We start from the raw sequence: 26,507 nt of genomic DNA on the forward strand, positions 1-26,507 counted from the left end.
CATCACAAGAACATGAAGTCTCTCATCTGCTGTGAAGGCTTCATTCAACTCTCCTCTCTATCCAATCCCCTAACCATAATCCAGAGTACAAGTCTGGCAGCTGAGCCAAAAACTCTAGAGCTCTAAGTCACAGATACCTTAACCAGAAAACTGTGATGCAAGACACTGTAAGAGCAGGTTCTGAGCCAAAGTATCTGGACTCTCACCTGGCTCTACCTTTAACATTATGACCTCAATTTAAGTCATCGAAGCTAACTGTCTCAGTAGTCTCATCTGTAAAGGATCAATAATATCTGTACTTGTAAGACTCCATTAAGGTTGTGCAGAATTATTCCTGGGCACCAGGCAGCTGGGATGTGGGAAGGAACAAATTCCAGCAATTTCCCACGCAGTGGGCCCTCCCAGGTTGGATGAACCTGACATCCAGACCTATTTCTGAATAGCAGGATTTTTCTATTTTAGTGCTGTTTGGCTGTTCTGCTATAGCTGAGAGGATGACAACTATAACTGCCATCACCTACTGCTCTATGCCAAGTGTTTTGTACAAGCTATTTCCAACCTTAGAGCCCTGCAGTGTAGACATCACTAATCCCATATTAGAAATAAGGAACAGGCTCAGAGAGGTTGACTCATTTGCCCTAGGATACACAGGTGGTAAGAAGATGGGATTTGAACTCAGGTCTGCCTAACTCCAGGCCTCAAGCTCTAAATTCTATATATCAACCTACCACCCTAATACAGGGAAGCTTGGACCAGACAGGAAGGGGAGGTATTACTGGAAACAAAGTGTTAGGCAGGAAGAGAGACAAGCAGAGAAAAACATGTGCTGGCCACACCCCCAAAGCCACCACATAAGGTACATGGGAGAGAGAGATGTGGAGCAAAAGCCAAGAGCAGGCCCTCCCCAGCAAGCAAGCTGGCCTTCCATATTCCACCAAGACTGAACTACTCTGTCTGGCAGTGGAGGTCTTGCACAACCAGGCCCACCCTGCTCATCTATCCTTGGTTCCTAATGCTCTAGAAAGCCTGTCTCCAAACTGCTCTCACAAATCTGCCCTGGTGAGGCCTTATTTCACACACCAAGGCCTGAGCCCTTCATTCAATCTACTCCCTTCTATTCTGTGCTCATCTCCCAGGGCCATATCCTTCTGAAGCCATCCCAACTCCTCCAGCTCTTATTCCCTGAATCCTTCCAGCAGCACTATCACCTGACACACGGCCACATACTGTGCAGCACTGTGACATCTCAGGAGACTCAATCTGGCCCTCTCAAGATACTTGCTCAAAGCCTATTTCCCCAGGCCACAACTTGTGTGCCAGGCCCAACTGTGAACAATGAACTCTTAATGCTAATACTGGTATCCACAGAGGCCATCAGAGAGGCAGCCGACTGGGGGAGCTACTAGTTGGCAAGACAAAGCAGGAAAGCAGGTAAGAGATAGCTAGAGAAGTCATAGGCAGGGTCACCTGTCTCGTCTTCCTGCTGGGGGGACCTCTCCCCTTCACTCTCACTACAGCTCCTGCTCCTTGGCCGCTTCCGGGAGTGCTGCTCATCCTCAATGCTGGAGGGAGAGGCCGGAGAGCCCACTGCACCATGGTCCTCGCCATTCTCCAGAGCCCCATCTGGGCTCCTCTGTAGCTTAACCCCATTCTTGGCCTTCTTGAAGAGTACTGATGTGCGGCGGCCCACGCCACTGAGTGGAGCACTGGTGGAGGTATCAGGGGCCATGAGGGACACTCTGTTGATGCCACTGTCACCAAACAGGCATTGCAAGGGCTCGCTCCCTAGCTGCAGAGGTGATTTTTCCAAGAGCTCATCTTCTTCCACCTTTCTGGGCTTTAGGAATCGGCTTGGAGGTTTGCTATCATTGATGGGTTTCAGAGTGGGGGGTTCTGGAGGGGTTTCTTGCTCAGACAAGGAAGGTGCAGGCCCAGTGGGCTCCAGGGTTGGTGGAGGAGGCAGTTTGGAGTCATCTGCTAGATAAAAAGAGAACCTGCTTGAACATTTTAGATAAGGTCTACCCCTATAAACCAGATAATGACACTGAGAACCAAAAGCACAGGCTGTTGTAAAGCTTGTGATGCATCCCAGGTCTAAGGTCTGAGAGAATGTAGAACTAAGTTTTGTCTCAATGACTAGTTATAAACCCTGGCTATATATTAAAATCACCTAGGAAGTTTCTTAAAAATTTCAATACTGAGGTCCCCTATCCCAGACAAACTGAAACCAAATCTCTAAGGATGAGGTATTTTTTTTTTACAAGATTATCAGGTTATTCTGATGAAGTAAGGGTTCCAAACCAATGATCTACACCCAAGAAAGCTAAAGTCCCCTAGTTAATTAATATTAGGTAAAATCAACTTCACTGATTAGGAGTCTACAACTCTCATTAGCTTCAAGTGTTCTGCCATCTACCAATGTACTTTGTTTCGTATCACCCAAGTGAAGCAACAAGCAGAAAGAGAAAGTTTACAGACGTGGAAAAATGAGAGCAAGTAAGTTAATCAATGGTAACCAAACGTATCTCTTCACCCACAACCTTGAAATTTAAAAACTGAGAATTCCAAGCCACAGCTCAGATTTCCCTAATCTGAATCTCTGGGGATGAGGCCTGTCAATTTTGTTTTGAAACCCTCTAGAAGCTGTTACAGTGGTCCATCAGGCATGACTCTGCACTGCCACAGCTCAGGAGTGAGGATACAAGTGGCATGCTAACTACCACAAGGGGAGTTGGTAAGAGTCACAAAACACAAGAATCCCTCTAATGCCAACTGTGATCTCTCAACCATTTCCCCTTTCTTTGACAACCTAAATTAAATGAGCCATTCCCTGCTATTTGGCCCCCTGTCCATTGGCAATAACTCCCAATTTTCTGGACTATGTGGAAGACAGGCCCTCCCAAACTATAGGCTCAGATCCAAGAGCCAGTATGAGGGAGACAGTATGTCCCCTGTTTAACAGGAAGGATGGAAAGCAGCCCAGCTTCAGAGTCCCTGGGCCTCTGAGAATCACTTCCCCAGCTGCCTTTTGCAGACTGGCCTTTCTGCTTGGGCTGGGCCTGTAGACTTGGCCAGCTGTGGTCAAAGCCATGGGGACCATCTTTAGGATAGTTCTTTTCTATCCCCCCATGCCACAACTTAACCTGCTCTAACAGTAAGTAGAGAGCTACATGATGGTATAAGGCAAGCTAATCTTTAACTGGTATGTGCAATATGGCCACATCAGGTGCAAAATATTAAAATACTTCTTTATTGGTTGGTAAACAGCTACTGGGCTCCAGCATCAGAATCTCCCCGAACCTGCCCACAATCCAGCAATTAAATACCTACATCAGTGGCCCCCAGAAACCCACTCCAATACAACAGACAACATCTACTCTGACTGATGAATTTTGGTCTCTCCTGATTGTTACAATATTTTGAATATTATCCCTGGGTATACATGAAAGTGTGACCCCTCTGAGGGCTTTTGCTTACCCACAAAGGTCAGACCTAAACTCAGGGTAGGATGCTCCCACTGTGCGATTTCAGCTTAATTCTTATTCCCTTACCCTGGCTCCCAGACCACTGCCTGCCCATGACTGTTTCTCACCTCTGTCCCCATCATCTTCTGGCTCCTCCTGTGGGGCCTGCTCCAGCACAGCTGCGTCTCCCTGGGACCCTGCTGGTAGCTCCCCATTAGACACAGTCTTGTTCAGTGATGGTGGCTGTGGTGGTGGCTGTGTCAGCTTCTGTCGAAGGGCATTGATCTCCCGGCGCAGCAGGCGGACGCGGCGAGTACGGGCCCCACTGGACCGCATGGCACTTACTAGGTCCAGTTTCTCCAGCAGCTCCTTCAGCTGCACCTCCGGAGACAAATGGGCCCGGTTCTCTGGGACAAGGATGTTGTCCACTGCCAGGGAGAAGGGAGGACAGAGGGGGCTGAAGGACCTGCCCAGCTCAGGTCAAGGGGAAGGGGTTAAATCCTTCAGATGCAAAATATTGTCCTGGAATGCCTGGGCCATTGGCTTCCAGCAGCATCCCTGTGGGGCCTCAGCCCTGGCAACACTGCTGCCTAGAGGGCAGGCACAGGGAAAAGGTCAGAATCTGGGAAACATCTGGAGGAAGCAGTTCACAGTCACAATTATGGGCTCCGTGGAGCAGGCACGAGGCAGCTTGGCAATCTTCCGGCCTGAATGACTGCCATTAAGCCACTGCCTGCTGCCATTAAGCAGCAGAGAGAGCAGGGGCAGGCAGAGTGTGGGGCTTCGAGGCAATTCTGTTTTTCTGGTCTACCTGCACTCTTCTGAATGGGGCATATATATACCAGAACTGTACTCCTCCTCCCCCATGCTTCAATGCCACACAAAGCAGGTCCAGGAGAGAAAGACTCATCTTTAGCTTTTCAAAAAGATAGCTAGTACCTGATTCCCCTTTCACTTCATTCAAGCAGTGCTCAGTGAATTAGTTAAACTTTTACCCTTGGAACTGTTCCAGCCACAAGCAGGCGGGTCCCAGCCTGTGCCTTTCCCCAGCATGGCTCCTGGAGTCTGCCCAAGAGCCCCGAGGTCCACCCTAATCTCTGAGCTCTGTCCCTATACCTCCTCCTGGCTCCTCTCCTCCCCACGCATCCAGGCTTCTTACCATCTTCCCAGGAGAAGCGGTAAAAATCCTCCAATTTGGGTGACTCAGGCAGGTGGGTGCCCCTCTCGGGGTCATAGCCGATGTTCTCTGCCTGCCGCCGGGCGTGCCGCAAGATGGCCCCTCCCAGGTCCCGCAGGCGGACAGCTGCTCGGTGGAAAATTGTGTCTTTAGCATTATACTTCATGCAGTTGATAACTATAAGGTTAAAGTCCTCCTCAAACTCCTCCAAGGTGCCGTACAGGTGGGACTCCAGCTTCCGCCTCATAGTAGAAAAATCCATTGGCTTGGATATGAATTCCAGGTAATCTGGAACCTAAACATATAAAACCTGTACAATTACAACAACCATTTACTAGCCAAACAGGCACACCCTTCACCAGCACTCTTGCCTCCCATTTTCTGGTTTGGCCATGCCAGGCTCACTTGGTGCCCCAAGGCCCTGGCCTACCCAGGCCTGCTAACCCCTCACCATGGACAAGTCTACTAGCCTTGCTTGCCAGAAACCTCCAGATTTTACACTCTGTGTCCCAATCCCATCCTGGCCTATGTAGACTCTGTTTCCAGTTCAGGAAGGACTCACTGCTCAGGAAGTTAGGGCTGGGGGGACTTGCCTCACTCAGGTTGACAGGTTCGGCAAAGATGTGTGCAGGATCCTTCTCCTGCAGCAAGTCCAGTGTTGTCCTTAGCAGAACATTGAATGGCATCAGTTCCAGCTCCACAGCAGCCTGCTGGACCTTGATCTGTGAAGGAGTTGGGGAGAGATCAGGGTATTTCCCACAAAGAGGCAGAGAACTTTTTCTTGACAGCTTGACTTTCACCAATCACGTACAACAAATTTTCACAGGACATTAAGCTGACCAGTGTATGAGGAGCTATCACCCAACCCTCAGCCTAGAAATAATGGTACCAACCGCTACTAATTTGTGAATATTTTCTATGTATCAAGCACTACACCAAAACTTGCAATGATGATGATGATGATAATAATAAATTAATACTTTATAGTCCTTACTAAGTACCAAGTAACATTCTACACATTTTATGTAATATAAATGGATACATGAAATAGCTACAGATGAGGTATTTTATAAAGAGTAAACTGAAGCAGAGACTAAGCAAATGACTGTCCCAGGGTCACAGATAATAAGGAGCACAGCTGAGATTCAGTCCCAGACAGTCTAGTTCTACAGTGTGTTTTCTTGACTACTATGCCACATTGCCTCTCTACTTATGTTACCTGTTAATAATCACAATAACCCTGAAAGAGAAACTCTTATTATCCTCATTTTACAAATATGGATCTGAAGTTTGGAAAGTAAGTGATGAGGAGTCACCAACCCAAGACCACATGGCTAGAAAAGAAAAGAGACAGAATTTGAACCCAGGTCTGACTTAGCCCAAAGAGCATACTGATGATAAGATGGGCCTTGGGCCAGAATTTCCACCAAGTGTGCTGAAATATGGATCCCATGAGTCCTTGGGGAACTGGGTCAGCCTGGGGTGACCAAAGCTGCTGAACTAACCCCCTCAAGTAGCAAGCAGCCTCACATATGAAGTAATATGCTATAGAAGTATTTTTTATATGTGCCTTAATGTGAAAAGGATGGGAAGCCATGAATTAGACAGGACTACCTGCTTCCCCTGCTTACTTCCTTTTCCCTTTTATTTCTCTGAACCAGAGGCAAGAAGGAAAGCAGAGCTGTGGGACCAGGCCTGGAATGACACAGTTTGAATCCATGGAGAAGGTCCTGAGATGTTTTCCAATAACCACCCACAGTAAGTATGGCAAGACCTGCCCTGTCTCAGGCTATAGGCCTACAAGACAAGGGCTTGTGCTGGGGCTGAACAGTAAAATGGGAGTTCGGAGAAAGGGTGAAAGGAATATCTTTAACCTAGGTCTCTGAAGCATGTGAGGCCCAACAGTTACTATTCTTAGACCAGGGAGAACAGTTTTGGTTCATCATCCATTCAATTAGTAGTATTTGCTCTCCATCGTGTAGTTTGCTGTAGCAGACACTTCAAGGAGGCAGAGTATTAATGATTATGATGATAGCAGCTGACACTTTTACAGCCCCTACTATGTGCCAGGCACTGTTCTAAGCTCTTTGTATATCCTAAGTCATCCAATCTTCACAACAACCTTATGAAATGTGTTCTATTACTATCCTCATTTTACAATGAGGAAATTGAGATATAAGGAAGATTATGCAACTTACTCAATGTCACACAAGTAATAAGCCACAGAACCAGGATTTAAACACAGCAGTCTGGCCATAGGTCATATTCCTAATCCCTATGCAACACCACCTACCATAACAGCCTATGCTCAGATGCCTAGGATCTCCTCAAACAGCAGCTGGAGAATTTTAATGATTCAAGACCATGTTTAAGAGCCAAGCTCTCAGAAGCTCCTAAGCCAGACGTGACACCCACCAAAATGACCTGAGAAGCTTTTCAAAATTCTCAAGGCCAGGCTCCCCCTGAGATTTCTTGAGTCAGAGACTCTAAGGACTCTAAGGATTGGGTCCAGGCATATGATATTATGCTTATGCTTGAGGCTACTAGAAGCTGAACCCCCAAAGTTAGAAGCTATCAGCAGCACCACACCCAATGCAAAGCAGGCAGGTCTTGGAGTCCATAGTGCTGGGCAGGGCGGAGAGAAAGCTGATACCAGGCAGGGGCTCCCAGGTCTCTGATGCCACACTGACAGTGGAAAATAAGATCTTAAACAAGAGCCCTAGGGCTGGGGGCTCTTTCTCACCTGCTCCCGCTTGAGCTTCTCTCTTTTCCGAATCAGTTCAATCAACAGCCGTGCGCGCTCCAAATCGTGCCTGAGCTTCTGCCAGTATTTCAGCTCTTCCTTCACTGCACTTGTCTTCTCATCCTGCTCTCGCTGCAGGAGGGAAGGTAGAGGGACGAGGAGCTGGGGGCCTCCTTCTTGCCAAATTCTTCCTGTTCAAGTCTCATGGGGCCTCAGCAGATTAAGAGCCCCATCCCCTTCCTTGACCCAAAGTCCCCAAGAGCCTTTCCACTCCCTCTCTAACCCATGCCTTCCTCCTGTGCTTCTCTGGCCTCATAATAATGTTTCTTCCTTGTAGTACAATAACCCTTACTGAAGTGAGATCTGGGACTATTTCCCGCTACCCCAGGAGATACCAGAGAGCAGCTGTGCCCCTCAGGGTTGGAAATAATTTCAGAAGGAAACTAATAGATACCTCAGGGTGGAAAGAATTTCACCCCAGAGTTTAGACTTGGCTAGAAAACAAAGTGAAATTCTTACTACAAACTTGTGCTGACTTGAACATACTTTAGAACACCATTACTAGTACCAAAAACATGATTCCTGCCTTAGGAGAGGTTGCATTGTAGTTGGGGGAAGAAAGAGGCACAGGATTTGCACACAAGGGTACAGTAGATAAAGGCAAAAAAAAAAAAAAATCAAAGAAACTGAATATAAAATGCTGAAAGGATATAAAATAGAGGGGATCTGAGTGGGTTGGGGTTAAGTTAAGGAAGGTTTCATGGGGAAAGCAATCTTACTAGGGTTTCACATGAAGTAATAGACATGGATGAAAAAAGCAGTAAGGAAGGAACTGAGGGACCACAGGGCAGAAATGTAGAGGAAGAATTAGTGAATTTTTTGCTTAGTGAGTAAAAATGGGTTGACTAGAGCAGAGAAGCTGGAGAACCATAAAAGCCAAGTAAGACTCAGGATCCAGCTGGCAAGAAGCCTGAAATGTCAGGCAAAAGAGCATGGATGTGGTCTACCTGGAGAGGGAAAACATTCTGTAAAAGAAGTGACAGGATGGAAAATGGTGTGTAAGACAGTACCAGCTGTACAGCAAATAATTAGAGGCTGAAGACTACCTAGAGAGCTATTGCTGAAATTAAGGGGGCATGGGTGGGCAGGGTAGATGTAGAATGGAGATAAACATACACTGATAAATCTCCCAAAACAGCTTAGGGGATGACTGACTGTGGCTCATTATGGAAGGAAAAGTCAAAAGTCTGGTGGGGAATGTCTGAAGTCAAGAGGGAGAAGATTCCATGATGATAATGGGGAAATACATTTACTGAGGGGAAGGAAGATAATGAGTGCAACTTCTAATATCTGAATTATAGGAAATAAAATTTACATGGACATCTACAGTTCCTCTGTCCCAGAGGGACTGAGGGCAGAAACAAGGGATGAGGACAAGACTAGAAACATACAGCTACTGCTAAGCAGTTATTTAGAACTATGAAAGAGGACAAGCTCTCCAAGCAAATAAGCAGGCTGTAGAGCCCCTAGGAATGTTACTAAGGAGTAAGAAATGGGATCAGCACAGTCAGTGGAGTGGAGAAAACAGTGTCACAGAAAAGCTCTAAGAGCAAGAGATCTGTGGTGTCAAATGTAGCCCAATGGTCAATAAGGTGAGAAACTGAGGAAACACTTGCTGGACTGGGAGGAGGTCACTGATGTTCTAGGGGACACTTCAGGGGTAGACCATTTCAAGGAGGGACCAGATAAAGACTTGCACTTTAGGACTTTAGTTAGAAAAGGCAAAAGTGAAATCAGACAGAATGTGGAGGGGATCAGAGTCAGGTAAAGGCTTGCTTCTTCTTTGGAGCAGTGGTGTCAGAATATTTAAAGACAAAAGTAAGGGAACATATTAAGCCCGAAAATAGCCTCAGTAAATTAAAAGACTGAAATTGTATCAATCAGCTTCTCAGCTCACAATGGTATGAAACTAGAAATAAATTGCACAAAGAAAACAAAAAGCCTACAAATACATGGAAGCTGAACAACATGCTTCTAAACAATCAACAGATCAATGAACAAATTAAAACAAATCAAGCAATACATGGAGACAAATTAAAACAAAAAATCAACAGTCCAAAATTTGTGGGACACCACAAAGGCAGTTGTAAGGGGGAAGTACACAGCAATACGGGCCTACATCAAGAAACACAGTCAATAGTCTAAAATCACAATTAAAGTAACAAGAAAAAGAAGAGCAAATGAAACCCAAAGTCAGTAGAAGGAGGGACATAATAAAGATCAGAGTAAAAATAAATAGAGAATAAAAACAACAGAAAAAAAATCAATGAAACCCCAAGAGCTGGTTCTTTGAGAAAATAAACAAAATAGTCAAACCCCTAGCCAGACATATAAAGAAAAAAAGGAGAGAGTACACAAAATCAGAAATGAAGAAGGAATAATCACAACGGATACCACAGAAATACAAAAAATTACTAGAGAATACCATAAAAAATTATATCCCAAGTTGGACAACCTAGAAGAAATTGACAAATTCCTAGAAAACTACAACCTTACAAGTCTGACCCTGGAAGAAACAGAAAATCTGAACAGACTAATTACCAGCAATGAAATTGCATTGGTAATCAAAAACCTCCCAACAAACAAAAGGCCAGGACCAGATGGCTTCACAGCTGAATTCTACCAAACATTTAAAGAACTAATAAACATAGTTTTTAAAGTATTCCAAAGAGAGGAGGGAATACTTCCAAACTCATTTTATGAGGCCAGCATCACTTTAAAACCAAAACCAAACAAAGACACTAAAAAAAAAGAAAATTATAGACCAATATTCCTGATGAACACAGATGCAAAAATCCTCAACAAAAATTTAGCGAGCTAAATTTAAAAATACATAAAAAGGATCATCCACCATGACCAAGTGGGTTTTATTCCAGGGATGCAAGAATGGTGTAATATTCATAAATCAGTATCATACACCACATTAACATAAAGGATAAAAACCACATAATCATCTCAATAGATGCCTGAAAAAACAATCGACAAAATTCAACATCCATTCATGATAAAAACTGTCAACAAAATGGGCATAGAGAATATATACCTCAACATAATAAACGTCATATATGACAAACCCACAGCTAACATTACACTTAATGGCAAAGTTGAAAGCTTTTCCTCTAAGGTTGGGAACAAGAAAAGGATGCCCACTCTCGCCACTTTTAGTCAACATAGTATGGGAGGACTTAGCCATGGCAATCAAGACAAGATAAAGAGACAAAAGGCATTCAAATTGATAAGGAAGAAAACCTGTCACTATTTGCAATGACATCATATTACACATAGAAAACCCTGAAGACTCCACCAAAAAACTATGAAAAATCTAATAACTGGATTCAACAAAGTTTCAGGATACAAAATTTAGTATGCAGAAATATGTTTCATTCCTATATACTAACAACAATCTAGCAGAAAGAGAAATCAGGAAAACAATTCCATTTACAACTGCATCAAAAAGAATAAAATACCTAGGAATAAACCTAACCAATGAGGTGAAAGACCTATACTCTGAAAACTGTAAGACACTCATGAGAGAAATTAAAAGAAGACACAAATAAATGAAAATCTATCCTGTGCTCATGGATAGGAAGAATTAATATTATCAAAATGGCCATACTGCCTAAAGCAATTTACAAATTCAATGCAATCCCTATCAAAACACCAACAGCATTTTTCAATGAACTAGAACAAATAGTTCTAAAATTCTGAAAAGCCAAAGCAATCCTGAGAAAGAACAACAAAACTGGGGGTATTACACTCCCTGACTTCAAGCTATACTACAAAGCTATGGTAATCAAAACATCATGGTACTGGCAAAAGAACAGATCCATAGATCAGTGGAACAGAAAGTCCAGATATAAACCCACACATATATAGTCAACTAATATACAATAAAGGAGCCATAAATATACAATGGGGCGACTATAGCCTGTACAATAACTGGTATTGGGAAAACTGGACAGCTGCATGCAAGAGAATGAAACTGGTTACTGACTCACTCCATACACAAAAGTAAACTCAAAATGGATCAAACACCTGAATGTAAGTCATGAGACCATAAAACTATTAGAAGAAAACAGGCAAAAGTCTCTTGACTATAAATATGAGCAATTTTTTCCTGTACACATCTCCTCAGGTAAGGGAAACAAAATAAAAACTGAACAAGTGGGACTACATCAAACTAAAAAGCTTCTGTACAGCAAAGGACACAATCAGCAGAACAAAAAGGCAACCTACAGTATGGGAGAATATATTCATTTACATATATTTTGGTTAACATCCAAAATACATAAAGAACTCATATGCATCAACACCAAAAAAAACACATAACCCATTAAAAAATGGGTGGAGGACTTGAACAGACATTTCTCCAACAGAAGAAATACAGATGGCCAACAAGCACATGGAAGGATGCTCCACATTGGAAAGATGCTCCACATCGCTAATCATTAGGGAAATGCAAATCAGAACCACAATGAGGTATCACCTCATACCAGATAGAATGGCCACTATCAAAAAGACAAGAAATAAGAAGTGTTGGTGAGGATGTGGAGAAATGGAAACCTTCCTATACTGTTGATGGCAATGTCAATTGGTGTAGCCACTGTGGAAACAGAATAAAGGTTCCTAAAAAAACTAAAGATAGAAATGCCATTCGACTCAGTAATTCCACTCCAAGGAATTTACCCAAAAACAAAATCCCTCATTCAAAAAGACAGATGAACTCCTGTGTTTATAACATTACAAGAGTCAAGATAGAGGCAACCTAAGTGTTCATCAATAAATGAATGGATAAGGAAGATGAGGTACATACACACAAAGGAATATTATTCAGCCATAAAAAAGGAAATCCTGCCTTTTGCAACAACATGGATTGATCTAGAGGGTATTATGCTAAGTGAAATAAGTCAGGCAGAGAAGACAAATACCATATGATTTCACTTACTTGTGGAATATAAAAAACAAAACAAAATGAACAAAATAGCAGTGGATTCAATAGACACTGAGAAGTGATTGGTGGTTACCAAGGAGGAGGAGTGGGGATGGGCGGGCGGGAAGGGTGAGGGGAATAAAGGGGCACTAAAATTCTCAATAATAGTAAAGTTGGCCACAGGGATAGTAGTAAAGCATGGAGAATACAATGACTCTGTAACATCTTTTTATGTTGTCCGATAGTAACCGTACTAGTGGGGGTGAGGATTTCATATGGGTAACTGTTGAACCACTGTGTTGTATATCTGAAACCAATATAAGATTGTACATCAATGATACTTCAATTTAAAAAAAAATAAAAAGACAGAAGTAATGGAGTATGTGAAAAAGGAGAAAGAACTAAAGATGTTTAAAAAATAGTATCTCAGGAGGCCTCCACCAACTCGGAAAACACTGAACATGCAGGAACTTCAGTTGCCATGGCACTAAGTTTTAGTGCACAACCTGCCCAATTGTGCCATATGGCAGTACAATGTTAAGGAAAAGGTACCTTTTCCTAATTCCTGGCTCTCACTCAGCCCACTTCTTCCTTTCTGCCATATCTAAAGGGTTTTCCCTACATGTATGGAAAGTTGGACTTGCTCTCCATTTTCCCCTAGAATCAATCTGCTCCAAAATCAGTGCCTCCCACCCAGAAGGAGCTGCTGTCTGGTCTGAAAAGTTCTACAGTGCTACCAGGTCATTCCTGGGAAAGAACACCTAGAGAGGTGATCGTTTAAAGGCAAAGCCTCTGTAAAGGGCTCAAAGAGGGGACCCTGACAATCACTTCTCCTTCACCCTCTACCACCCTCAAATCACTTCACCTACCTGCTCGGCATTTCTTTGGGACTGCAGGTGGGAGTGCAGGCGCCGGATGAGGGGGACACCATTTCGTGCCTGCCGCTTCAACAGCCAGTAGTTGTGAAGCCGCTGTATGAACTGGTTTTTCCTCTGAAAGGAGAGACCACTACAGATCTTGTTCAACCTTGAGTAGAGGCACAGGGAAATGAAAGGCACGATCAGTGGGCAGACCAGATTTTAGCCTCCTATCCATATCCTGGTGCATTTCTGAACCTTACAGAGGAAGACAGACTAAAGTGGCCAACTGCCTCACCTCAAAGAAAGGCTTGAAAAGACCAGCAAAGTTAAGCAGCTCAGATTCGGCATGAGATATTTCACTTGATTTTCCAACTCCTGCCTTGCAGTCCTGGCCCTCCAAAAGAACCTAATTCCAGAAGCCCTGTTTCCTGTAGTTCTGCACACCTGAGAAACAGGCCTATACCCCAACCCACACCTTTCCCTTGATAAAGGCAGCAAGAAAACAGGAGCTTGAGTAAGCTATGGGCACTGTAGTCACTATCTCTTGCCTCCTGTGGCTGAGGGTCCCACCAGAACTAGGAAGTCATCTACAGCCAAACAGGAAGGAAAACTACTAGGCTACTAGAGTATAGGAGGCTACTGCTTTCTAAGCTCAATTCACCCCTTGGAGCTGTGGACCTCTAGTTTTTCATTAAAAATCTCAGCAGCCCAAAAATGTCTTTTTTTGAACCAAATGAAAAAGAAAATTGATCTAAATGTATAAGAGGAGGGAAAATATAAAAACTTAGCTAGCTAAACTACCCCAAAAGAAAAGTTTTAAAGTCAAGAGTTTAGGCCAGTAACATGTGGAGGGAAGGGAAAGGGGTAGGAAGGGAATTAAAAAGAGCTTGTAATCTCTATCCTGCCACCCATATTGCAAGGTGGGTAACATTATTCCCATGTTACAGAAGATGGAAAGGCAGCTTAGGAACAGGGGCGGAATAAGTTGTCAAAGTCACTAATGCAACTAATAGAATTCAAACTGGATAGGGTTTGAATTCATAATCTCTGTTACACCATGCTGTGTCCCAAAATAGTTTATCCATAGCCTAACCAAGGCCTTAGTGCTCCTGTGATGTTTTCTCCACTTATTCTCTTCATCCAGCTCCAATGAGAGGAAGATTAAATGTGGCTTAACAGGAAGGTAGAACCTAAGAAAGAGTATGTGGGCTGGACATTGTTCACCTAGGCCTTGAGCCTTTCCTTGGTCAGATATTTCTGTCCCAAAGCCACACTTACAAAATCAAGGCCAAGGCTTTTCCCCAAAGGACAGGGTCCCCCACCAATGCCCATGCCAAGCACACCTGCCCAGATGGAGGCAACCCCTTCCTCTGTAACCTCTTGGCCATGGAGGTCCCAACAGCATTTGTGCAAGGAGGGAAAAGAGTACCAACATAGCAGCAGCAGCAGCAGCAGCAGCAGCCACTGTTTATTGAGCACCTACTATCTACCAGGCACTGTGCTAAGTGCTTTACTTACATTATCTCATTTGGTTCTCACAACAACCCAGTGAGGTAGGTTCACTAATAATATATAAACTAAGGCTTGCTGAAGATCACACAGGTAGTTAGTGACAGAAGCAGGATTCAAACCTGGGTTTGTCTGGTTCACAGCCAGCATGCCATGCTGGCCACTGCAATGGACATCAAGAGCAGATGGGACAAGCAAAAAGTCTAGCCCCAGGACATAACCACCCCACAGATGGGGACTAAGCCTGGACCACTCGCCTCAGGGAAGAGAGTAGCCTAGAATAGCTCTGTGACTAGAAGACATTTCTAGTGAAAATATTCTACCTCCAGCTGTCCTCACAACAAATGCCTCTCCCTGTGGATCTTCACTACTCTTGAATCTTCTTCCCAGACTGATGAGTCTGGTTCCCCTTACACAATTCATTCCCCACTGCCCTCCAGTACTCCTTTCTCCCTATTCTTTTCATCAAGAGACAGACAGCTGGAACACAACCTAGAGGTGTCACGAGCCCCAGTTTTTGAACCAGGGTCTGTCCTTTCCACTTGGTTCCAGCCCCTAGACCAGGACTTGGCATATAGTAAGTGCTCAATAAACATCGTGTTGAATAAATAAAGGAGTGAATAACTTTACCTCCTGTGGCCGCAGTTTCTTCATCTAGGGGTGTGGGAGAAGGTTCAAGGACTATATTAGATGAATAATCTCCAGGAGTGTTTCCTGCTCTAACACTGCATACTTTTTAATTATTGCCCTTGAGATGAACCTCCACTGGAAAATATTCTCTGCCAAGCTCTCATCCCTCTAACAGCTCCAGCTACCTCTCATGGTTTAATACAGGTACAAAGGTCTCTCTACAGACTCAATGGGAGCCAAGGTGGCTTAGTTAGACAGCTGAACTGGGTGATCCTTTTTCTCCTAAATCTAAAAGCTTCTCTAGTGGAGGAATAGCATATACTCCCCACACCACCACCCCTTCCCACAAAGTCCCCATCTTTCCTGGGACAGTGCTGTCTGGACAGCAGATACCCATACTGAGCCTTGAAACACTGGTTCTCAACTGGAAGTAGTTCTATCCCCGTAAGGGTTTTGGAAACACATGTGGCAAGTGTTTGAGGTTGTCACAAAGGCCAGGCAATGAGGGAAAGGATGCATATGGCACTTGCAAAGAACAGGAATGTTAAACATTGGGAAATGTATGGGGCAGTCCTAATAATGAGGAATTAACCTGTCCAAAATGCCACTTACTTGTGCACCTGTTGAAAATACTATCATCAAATCCTGTTACCTAGGTTTCTAAACAACTTAGATGTTTTGTCTCCCCTTGTAGCAAAGCAAATACATTGTTCCGAGGGCACAATCAAAACCACAAACCAGGCCAAGCAGGACTAAGGGCCCAATGGAGAAGTCTAAATTTAAGGGCACAGAAGAGAATAGACATTCACCAACTGTGCTCGGGAAAGAAAAGAAAGCCTGGCTCAGGGTCAACAATGAGTCCCCTGGGGAACCCTCCTGGGCAGGCTTACCTGTAAGAAGGTATCTGTGGGACAGCAACCATAGGGACAGTAGAGGGCGTGTCTCGGCCCATTTCCTCTGACTCCTTCTTAATTTTTTGCTTCAAAGTCATCTTGTTCTTCTTGGGCACTCCCTTGAGGGAGCCACCTACCCCACCTTGGCCTTCATCTTCCTCCTCCTCTTCCACTTTTTCCTTCTCTTCCTCTTCTCCACAGCCCTCCTTCAGCCCATCCTCATCCCCAGCCTCACTGAGGCTTCCAGGGGAGTCACCCTTCCTCCTAGTAGTGGCAGCACCTGGCGGTGAGTGGGCCTCACAGTACGCAGTTTTACGCACTGTGAAGATGGTGCCATTGAGGCTAGTCTCGCGCATGGGCTCAATCTTCATGAAGAGTCCAGCCCGCTGTGCACATGTCACATGGAAGGCAGTGTAGCAGTTCACCTTATGGCACTGGATGGCTGCACCCAGCCCCTTCTGCTTGCAGATATAGCAGGTTAATTTCCAGCGGGCAGGTGGGATGTTGTCGATGCCCTCAATGGGTTCCAGGAACACGGTATTAGCAAAGCAGACTTCAGGGATCCAGATGGCACACACCACATGGGCCCAGTGCCCATCACTGGTTTGTTTGAAGGCACCACCCTTATTGGGGCAGAGGACACAATCCACAGGCCGGGAAGGAGACTGCAGGCAACAGCGGCATAGCCACTGGCCCTCAGGGATGTAGGGGACGCCATAGCACTCCTGGTGTACAGCCAGGTTGCAGATGTCACAGAAAAGAATGACATTGCTGTTGTGGCATTCATCATCTAGACACACACAGCAGAAAGCATCTTCATCAACAAGTGACTGTTGGGCCCCACTACTGCGACTCTCCAAGTATGACTCCTTCTCAAGCCGGTCCACCAGCAGCTCAAAGGTGTCTGCTGACACCAAACTGTGCCCGTCTACTCGCCGCTTCTCATTTACCATGTCCAGCCAGGCAAGGTCCTCCTCATCCATGTCATACTCTACCTCTGCATCCAGGTCTTCAGGCGGCTTCTCAATGTAGCGATAGTAGGCAGCAGGCAGAGGAGGTGCCTCTGGCTGGCTGCCTGAGTCCACCATCCGGAAGCTAGGCTGAGGGAGGTGGAAGGAAGTACTGGATGCATGCTTGGAGCAGGATTCCTTCTTCTTGCCTTTGGATGAGGGTTTTTTGGACTTGCCAGGAAACTGAGGCTGCTCACTGTTTTCCTTGTTACTATTGCATTCGGTGATATCCTGGGCAGTCAGCTCATCCTCTGTTATGATCTTGAGTGGGTCATAAATGCTGATACGATGCAGGCGTCCATCAATGTCCACCTCGACAATGCGTTGGGCCTGGGCATATGTCAGAGTCTCCCGGGTAGGTGAGCACTTCAGACTGTAGGGGGATGGGGAGCGCCGGCCCTCAGAATTCATCCGCGACTTGCGGCGCGGCTTCCTCATGGCACCTAGGAACCAAGGGGACAGACCTAAGAAGAGAAGGCCAGGAGACTGTGAGCTGGATATTCAGACATGCTTGCACCCATTCACCCTTATATCTGATCAAGTGGCCACTGAAAGGAACATACTGTCTGGACATCTTGTCCCTCAGACATCCCCATAGCTTGTTCCTTTACCTCCTTCAAGTCTTTTTAGAAGCATTACTTCTCAATGAGACATTCTCTGACCATTGTCTCTAAAATTACAAATCCCTTTCCAAGAGCAATCTTTCATCCTGCTATATTTTTCACTATAAAACCTACAATTTTTTACTGTACAATGTACTTTACCCACTTATTATAAAGGTTTGCATCCTACTACTAGAATATAAGTTCCATGAGGGGAGGGACTTTTGCTGTCTTGTTCACTGCTGGAACAAGCACCTGGAATGGGGCCTGGCTCCTAAATAAGCACTCAATAAGTATTAGCTGAATGAAAGGAGAAATCAAACACGCATGATTCCCTGCTCTCAAGGAGCTCTGTTCAACTGAAGGGACAGAAAAATAAACAGATCATAACAGTAATAGATGAAGACATCTAATGTTCTGTTGGCAGCCGCGCTCAGAAAATAGCGCCCCATGCAGGGCAGCCGGAAGGCCCCGAACTTCCTAATGACAAATCATCCCACACCACTAAACTACATGCTAATTGCGCCTTGGCATAAGGACCAATGAGACCCACCAAATGGTTATGCTAATAAGGCATATGGAGCCGCACCAACCAGGTCAGAGCATGAGAACTATATAAGCAAGCCTCTCCTTCCCCTCTGGGTCCTGCCCAACACATTTGTTTCACAAAGAGCTGAAGAATAAAGCTTTCTGCAGAAGAATCCTGCTGTTGTTGCGTGCTGTTCTTGCCGGCGAGGACGGGGCGCGCGACAAGTGGTGCCGAATCCCGGGAACCAGAACATCACCGGCATAGGGAGGACCCTTCAGACATCTGGAGAGGATTCAGAACTGCAGGTCAGAAGAAAGCCCGGAGGGGTAAGTTCCGAGAGGCCCCTGCTTTTTAGGATGATGGTTGATGGTTCTCTGTAAATAAGGAGGCACCATGGGGAATGCACCGTCATTAGTCACGGCGCTGCAGACAGCTCTCAAAGAGCGAAACTTGAAGGTCTCCAGCAAAGTCTTAGGATCTTTTGTGAAGGAGATAGACCGTGTGGCCCCCTGGTTCATTTGTTCAGGGTCCCTCTCAATCCCGAGCTGGGACAAACTGGGGAAAGATCTTGATAGAGAGGAGGAGGAGGGTAGCCTGAGGGGAGGCACCAGGCCCCTCTGGAAACTGATTAGAGCTTGTCTGCAAGATGAGAGATGTGAAAAGGTAATAAAAGAAGGTCAGAGAGCATTGACAGATATCCAAGAGAGCATGTCAGAAACGGAACGGGAAACAGAGAGCGCGCGCGGCCGAAAAAAGGCCACAAAAACGAAGGTAAAGAAACCTCAGAGTGAGGGAGAAAGCCCGCCTAGGGCAAAAGCGAAAGAGCCCCGAGAAGCGAGTGACGATCGCCTCGGAGAAAATAGTAAATACCCCTGGAAAGAGTTGAGGGACCTCCAACTCTCCAATAGGGAATCTGAGGAGGAATTAACGTCCGCAGAGGAAGGGGAAGAAAATAAAACCGCAGAGTGTAGAAGTAAGGGAACCAGCAAAGTTGAAAAGCGGACCAAGGAAAAAATGAAAGCAGGGTGTCCCCCGACGCCCTTTGCCCCGCCACCTTACGTGAGTGGCGCACTCTCCTTTTGCCACCCAGATACTCTTCAGGCAATTAGACAAATGTTTCCTGTATTTGAGGATAACGGTGTACGCTCTCACCAGCCCCTAAGCCATAAACAAGTTAAGGAGTTAGCAGAATCCGTTCGGGCTTATGGAGTCAGTGCTAACTATACCATAGCACAAGTTGAGAGATTAACAGAGACAGCCATGACACCCGCAGACTGGCAATATGTAACTAAGGCATGCCTTTCTAGTATGGGGCAATACATAGAATGGAAGGCATTGTGGCATGATATCAGCATGACCCAGGCACGCGCAAACGCGGCCGAAGGACAGCCTGCACGGTCATATGATATGCTGACGGGCCAAGGACAGTGGGTAGCCAACCAGACCGCCTTCCCCTTACAGGTATACGCACAAATAAACATGTGCGCTGCCAAGGCATGGAAAGCCCTCACCAACAAAGGAGAAGTATCAGGCAATTTGACAAAAATTATTCAGGGGCTGAGCGAGCCATTTTCTGACTTTGTCGCTCGTATGATGGAGGCCGCAGGCAGAATATTTGGAGATCAGGAACAAGCGATGCCCCTGGTAGAGCAATTAGTATTTGAACAATGTACCAAGGAATGCAGACAGGCGATAACACCCTGGAAACAGAAAGGGATACACGCTTGGTTGAAAGCCTGTAGAGAAATAGGAGGGCCACTCACCAACGCGGGCCTAGCTGCAGCCATATTACAGAGCCACAAACAAGCCAGGATCACTAACAGAAGTATTAAATGCTTTCACTAATCTGTCACGAGGCCTGTCCCAGTATCTTTCAGGAAACTGGTCCCAAGACTTCGATGGGACACTAGAAGAGCTGCGGCGAGAAATTATCCACATCAACTCCACCCGTCTAGATATCTCCGTAGCGGAAGGACTCTCTTCCTGGTTCCTCAGAGCTCTCTCCCACGTCAAGGAGTGGGCGGGCATGGCTGGGATGGGCGTGTTCATGCTTGGAGGTCTCATGCTCTTACTCTGGTTGTTATGCAGACTGCGCAACCAACATAAGCAGGACAAGGTGATCCTTGCTCAAGCCCTAATGGCGATAGACGTTGGCGCCTCTCCCCAAGTGTGGCTCAATATGCTTAAGAAGGAAGCTCAGCTTTAGCTTGAGGTAGCTCTTGCACCCTGAGCCCATGTGGCACTGCACCAGGCCCGAGTACCTCAATGCTTAATCACAGCTTTCTTTAAGAAGCTCATGGTGCAAGAGGGTTGAGAAAAAGGGTCCAAACCCTTTGTACCAAGCGGTCCCAACGCCAGCCAGAGGATGCGAGGCAAAGCACTGCAAGAGGTCTTGGACCCCTCTGAGAGGCATGCCTGACTGCATAGGGGTAGATGCCCAGAACCCCTCTCCAAAAAGGGGGCATCAGGAAGTATGATGGAGGTCAGGCCTCTGTCTCCGCCTCTGCTGGCAAGTTCCGCCTTGAGCTTCTGTTAGACAAAAAAGGGGGAGATGTTGGCAGCCGCGCTCAGAAAATAGCGCCCCATGCAGGGCAGCCGGAAGGCCCCGAACTTCCTAATGACAAATCATCCCACACCACTAAACTACATGCTAATTGCGCCTTGGCATAAGGACCAATGAGACCCACCAAATGGTTATGCTAATAAGGCATATGGAGCCGCACCAACCAGGTCAGAGCATGAGAACTATATAAGCAAGCCTCTCCTTCCCCTCTGGGTCCTGCCCAACACATTTGTTTCACAAAGAGCTGAAGAATAAAGCTTTCTGCAGAAGAATCCTGCTGTTGTTGCGTGCTGTTCTTGCCGGCGAGGACGGGGCGCGCGACAATGTTCTAATGATGTACATAAGGCGTGGCACAGCTAACAGTGGAAAAGGAGGGGGTAGTTAAAGCTTCAGAAAAATAAAAACAAGAACAGCATCACTTTGAAGCTCTGTACATGAACAGTGGTCCCATCAGAGGAAGAAAAATTCACGGGTCTGGAGCCTTTTCCCAAGCCATCTTACCATGATCAGAAATCCTATCCCCTGACAATGGCCTGGGGTGAAGAGGTTCAGGCACTCGAAATGTCTATCACTTGCAGTCTAGGGCTTTCAAACTGTAAGATGCAGGATTTTCTCTACAAAAGGCAGCTTTGAGGATTCACTGGCTAGACATCACTAAGCAGAAACCCTGGAAGCTTTGGGAGTGGCCCTAAGTGGCAATAAAGCTGTAAATGTTCTCTCTTGAGATACTCATTGGACCTAAGACCAAGATGATTGGGAAAATATCTGATATAAATTGTCAGTGCATTTTGTTATCTCAAAAGTCCCTCGCTCCCCAAATACTTACATCTGGTCTACCCTTGTGCAACAAAGAAAAGGCTCTAACATTTCCCATATCATTCTCTGGTTGGAGGGAACTATGATAAGCTCGTAAGAACCTGTAATAAGCAGTCTACTGAGGCCATCACTACCAGTAAAGACCTTTGGGGATATGGTGCCCTGAGGTGTGGGCAGAGACTTGCAAGGGTGTGAACAGGGAAAAGATTTCAAGGAGAAAAACACCTGGTCAACTTGGTTGCAAGATCTTTCATCTATAGAGTGTAGATGGTGATGATATATCAGTACACATTTATAAACTACAAAACCCTTTTACTTCTAACATTTCTCACAACTAGCTTGGGAGGTAGAATAGATATTATCATCTCTATTTTACAGATGAAGAAGCAGCTCAGAAAGGTTTTATTCAACCCAAAGCTAGTAAATGATAAAGCTACAATTCAAACCCGTATCTTCTGATCTGCTCAACTCATCTCACTAAGAGGTAAAAATACCACAGAGATGCCAAGGTCTGGTACAAAAGAGGCTCTGGAGCAATCTTGTGTCTAATATTGACCCTGTGTGACCTGGAGGAAGTCACTTAGTCTATCTGTGTCTCCATACTCAATCAGTAAAATAAAATTAATAAAATCTCTTAAGGGTTGTTATTTGCTAATAAGGTATTATTAACTTCATTATTTAAAAGGCCTTCCAATCCCAAAGTGTGACTGAAACAAACAAAAAACTTGGCTGAGTAAAGTGCCAGGCCGGCACACACTCCACTTGGAACCAAAGAAAACAGGATCACCATCACAGAAATTCTATGTTCCAGAGGCCCTTGGCCACTACATGCCTTACAAATGCCAAATCCGTGGGAGCAGCAAGGAGGCCAAAAGACCTAATTTACTGCTCCACCCCAAGGGTGTGGAGACCCTTGCAGAGGTGTGACGATCTACCTCAATCCCAACTTGAAATACAGAGTGCGGGGCCTTCCTTTGTTAAAGCCACCGAAAATTCTTCTTCCCTACCTGCTGCTACTCCTCCGTTATCTCTCAACCAAGCAGCAAGTATCTACGGAGACCTCTTCTATCCTACCCAAGCCTCTAGACGCTGGTGGAGGGGAGGGGGTAGAAACTCTAGTGGGGGAAGGGCTGCTGCTAAGGAAAATGAAATGAGTTTCGCCCACAAGGAACTTACAGTCCAGCTTTTCGGCGGGAGTTTATCATCCCACACAGCCCTTCCCACATAGATGCCCCCAAATATCTCCAACCCCCCCCCAAGTTCTTCTTTCCACCCCTGAGCCCCCACTTACCCACCCCACCCAGTTCCCAGAATGAGGGCTTTCTACAATTAGATTGTACCTCCTTCACCCCACCCGCGATACTCAATGAGACCAGGGAAAACCCCAGCAAAGGCTCCTGCCCCTTTAAAGAGGAACCTATTCCAGAAGAATCTTGATCCTTCCGAGAAGGAGAAAAGAGGGGAATTACATCTCCTACCCGGAGGGGAGGGGGCGAGCGCGCCAGAGACGGACTAACGCGGAGCTCGACCGACCCTCAGAAAAAGCTAGGCGCCAGCGAACGAACGGGGAAGAGTCGAGCGCCCATAGGCCGCCTTATCTGCCCGTCAGGAGGAACCTGGGGTCCAAGGGACGCTGAGGGGGGTGGAACTCTCCTCCGGCCTTACCAATTGGAGAACGTGGCGGGGGCGGAGCTCGGTGGCTCGGCTTCCAGGGCCGGAGGGGGGAAACAAAATGGCGGCTACGCAAGGGGGTCCTCGCTTTTCAGCTCCCCCCCTCACCCGCCTTCTCCTTCCCCGCCGCCCTCCCCCCAATAGAGGGCTTTCGCACCGCCCCCGCCCTGCTCGAGAAGCCCGCTGCTCCTCACCCCTCACCCGCCCGCACAGTCCCTGGTCCCCGTAGGCCCCGCTGCCCCCGACCCCGCTCTGTCCGGCCCCGCTGCCGCCCCCATTACCTCAGCCGCCGGCCCGGCCCAACCGTTCGGGGCCCCTGGGCGCGGACTGGCCGGCCGTCGAACAGGTCGGCGCGGACCGGCGAGTGCAGCGCGGCCTCCTCCCGCGCTGGCTTCCACGGCCACTGGCGTGCCCCCTACCGGCCCACGCTGGGGCCCCGGCCCGGGTGCCGCCGCCGCTCCCGGGGGAGGAGGGGGAATGAAGCCGCCGCCGCCGCTGCCGCCACGGAACCCGGCCGAGGGGAGGGAGGGATCAGCCCCCAGGCAGGATCCGCCCCTCCGGCCTACCCCCCCCCCGCCACCTCCACCCCTTCCCTCTCTCCCTCCCTGGCTCCGCGGGCTCTCCCGCCGAATGCGAGAGAGCGCGCGAAAGAGGTGGGGGGGGGGGGCTGCAAAAAAAATCCCCCCGCCCGTGCCCGGCACGGCAGCAGTCGGAGCGGCGCGGAAAGGAGCGCGGAGCCGTCGCCGCCACGGGGCACCGTCCCCGGCTCGGCCTCACGGTGGCGGTGCGTACGCGGCAGGGTCGCTACGCAGAGACCCGGTCTGATCCCGCTGCGGCCCCGGCTCACCCCGGCCCAGCCCGCCGCGGGGCGAGCCAGACAACAGAGCGGGGGAGGTTCGGCTCTAGTTGGGAAAGACGGAGGTCTCTAACTCTTGAGTGGTCAGTGGTCCCCTCCCCCTATCCCTGCGGGGGAGGTGGCTAAGGTTTGTGGCAACAACCCCTATCCCCGAGGGAGATGACCCCACCCCCGCAAAGATTAAGCCAGGGCAGTCATTGAAGCCAAAAGAGGCTGTAGTTTCTTGGGGTTCGATGTCTGCACTACTAGAAAATCCCCCTCCTACCAGTACCCCCAACCAAGCTCAGGTCCGGAGGACAAAGGTCTAGCGATGCCCATCCCCTCCCCCAGTGAGGACAGCCGGGAAAAATTTGCCTCTGTTATGTACAGGTGAGCGTCTTGTTCCCCACAGGACATCTTTCTTAAGAAACAGACCTGACTTTTCGTTACGTAGCATCCTCTCCCTTGCATGTTTAAAAAGAGTAAACATAAAAGTTTGACAGTCTACTTGAGGTAACTCATTTGTCACTGTAGACGTGGGAAACACTCCTTAAACCTGATTTGACTAGGAGTCGGTTAATTTAATGCAATAGCGGCTTTCTAAAAGATGCTTGACAAATGACAACTTCAGATTTTCAGATGTAATCAGACTGGCTTTTAACAAATAAATTTGAGAAGAGAGCTCCTTTGGCATACCTCTTTTGCCTGTAAATTGGAAAGCTTATCTCATATAACTGAAGTCTTAAGCACCAGTATTTAATGATGTTTACAAAGGATGTATGGACAGACTGTCTTTAAATGTGAAGATGAATGACATTTTGAAAGCATTTACACTGCCCACGCTGGTTGGTGTAGCTTGGTGAGACTTTCACAATTTCTTGCTTGGTTTTTAATGAAGATAGACACGGATTTTAGAGTCAGAGGATGAAGAATAAAGTCTTAGCATCCAAGTCTTCTGAATATGTAAACTGAACGTACTGTTGTTTTTGAAGTATAGAGGTTCATTATCCTAAGAAATTTCAGTATTTTGTTTTGAATTTGAAAGCTTGATAAAAGTAAGGAAGTTATTTGTATTACAAAGATGTTTTCCTGATTAAGATGGTAGCACCTTTTGGCAAACTGATAGCAAAAATACTTAAGTTAACCAATTTTTTTAAAAGAAAGGGGAGTGGCTGGTGGAGCTAAGCAAGTGAAGATGAAATAGTATAATTTAATGTGTTCTAAGGCTAGGAGGAATAATCATTTGAGGGAAGGTGTAGAAGAAAAGATGATTAATGGTGGAAGAGAAAGCCCCAGAGAAAAGAGAAGATTACAATTACTTTTAATTTAAAACAACCCCCCCAAAAGAACTCTAAAGGCTAATAGAACAAGAATACTGAATTTCACTTCTTGTTCTTATAAAATGTGAAATACAACTATACATATGACTAGTTTTATTTCTTGATGGAGGTTCTCAAAATTTATTTAACACAATTCCCATTTGTGTGTTTGGGAGCTATCTTTTTCCACTAAAAGTAAATTCCTAGAGAAAATATGTTGGTTTACATTTGTAACAGTAAGTAAAATAATGATTTAAATGCTGGTGAAAATGCATTAAGTTAACCTAACACATGATTTCCAGGTTTTTCTATTCAAAACTTTTATAGAAAGATCTTATTCAGCCTAAGTTTCTCTCCATTTTCAACTTCCACTTTCTTAATGGTAACATTACAGTGGTCCTCATTTTTATTTTTGACATTTGGAATTGTTTTTTTGTTAGCATAACTGCACACATAACCAGTTCCCTATGATATAATCTTCAATGTAACATGGGACAATTATGTCATTAAAAACAAATTTGGAACATGTATCAAAAATCCCAGAGGCACTAAAGTTAATTCACTTTAATCTTTAGTTATTTTAAAGAGTTTAAATTCATCAGCCCTTGGCCTTTTCATTAAGTCATACAGCAATTAAGTTCAATAAACAGAAGCCACAGACCTTTGATAACAAATAGTAGTTTTTTCAAAATCCTGCATTTCTAAGTAGGAAAGAAGTTATTTGGAATAGAATAATGTTTTGCCATGTAGAACTAAAAGAGGAAACATGAATACAAAAAATCCCCTTCCCCAATTTTTCTTTTTCAATATCTTGGTATGTTTGTCAATGCTTTGCTATTACCTTACTTACCAAGGTGAGAAACCTCTGAAGGGTTGATGCAATCCCCCCTGGATTA

At 46.0% G+C, this 26,507-nt stretch overlaps 1 protein-coding gene across 4 annotated transcripts in view; it reads right to left on the minus strand.

Annotated features, from left to right (window-relative positions):
• The window catches only part of BRPF3 (bromodomain and PHD finger containing 3), a 39,067-nt gene extending 15,042 nt beyond the window's left edge, over positions 1–24,025 (minus strand). The window contains exons 1-8 of one of the 4 annotated variants that reach the window (XR_005060593.2): positions 23,739–24,025; positions 16,264–17,740; positions 13,244–13,400; positions 7,385–7,516; positions 5,235–5,363; positions 4,624–4,936; positions 3,593–3,892; positions 1,468–1,977 (exon numbers count right to left, since the gene is read on the minus strand). Coding sequence is in view for 3 of the 4 variants with exons in the window: in XM_037015475.2 (XP_036871370.2) it covers positions 1,468–1,977; positions 3,593–3,892; positions 4,624–4,936; positions 5,235–5,363; positions 7,385–7,516; positions 13,244–13,400; positions 16,264–17,714 (2,992 nt within the window). In the remaining variant the exon portion in view is untranslated. The remainder of the gene's footprint in view (positions 1–1,467; positions 1,978–3,592; positions 3,893–4,623; positions 4,937–5,234; positions 5,364–7,384; positions 7,517–13,243; positions 13,401–16,263; positions 17,741–23,738) is intronic. The other 3 variants (XM_037015475.2, XM_037015476.2, XM_037015474.2) reach the window with 3 other exon arrangements.
• Positions 24,026–26,507: the final 2,482 nt, after the last annotated feature.

The sequence above is a fragment of the Manis javanica genome, chromosome 16, assembly GCF_040802235.1.
Source record: "Manis javanica isolate MJ-LG chromosome 16, MJ_LKY, whole genome shotgun sequence".
NCBI lineage: Eukaryota > Metazoa > Chordata > Mammalia > Pholidota > Manidae > Manis > Manis javanica.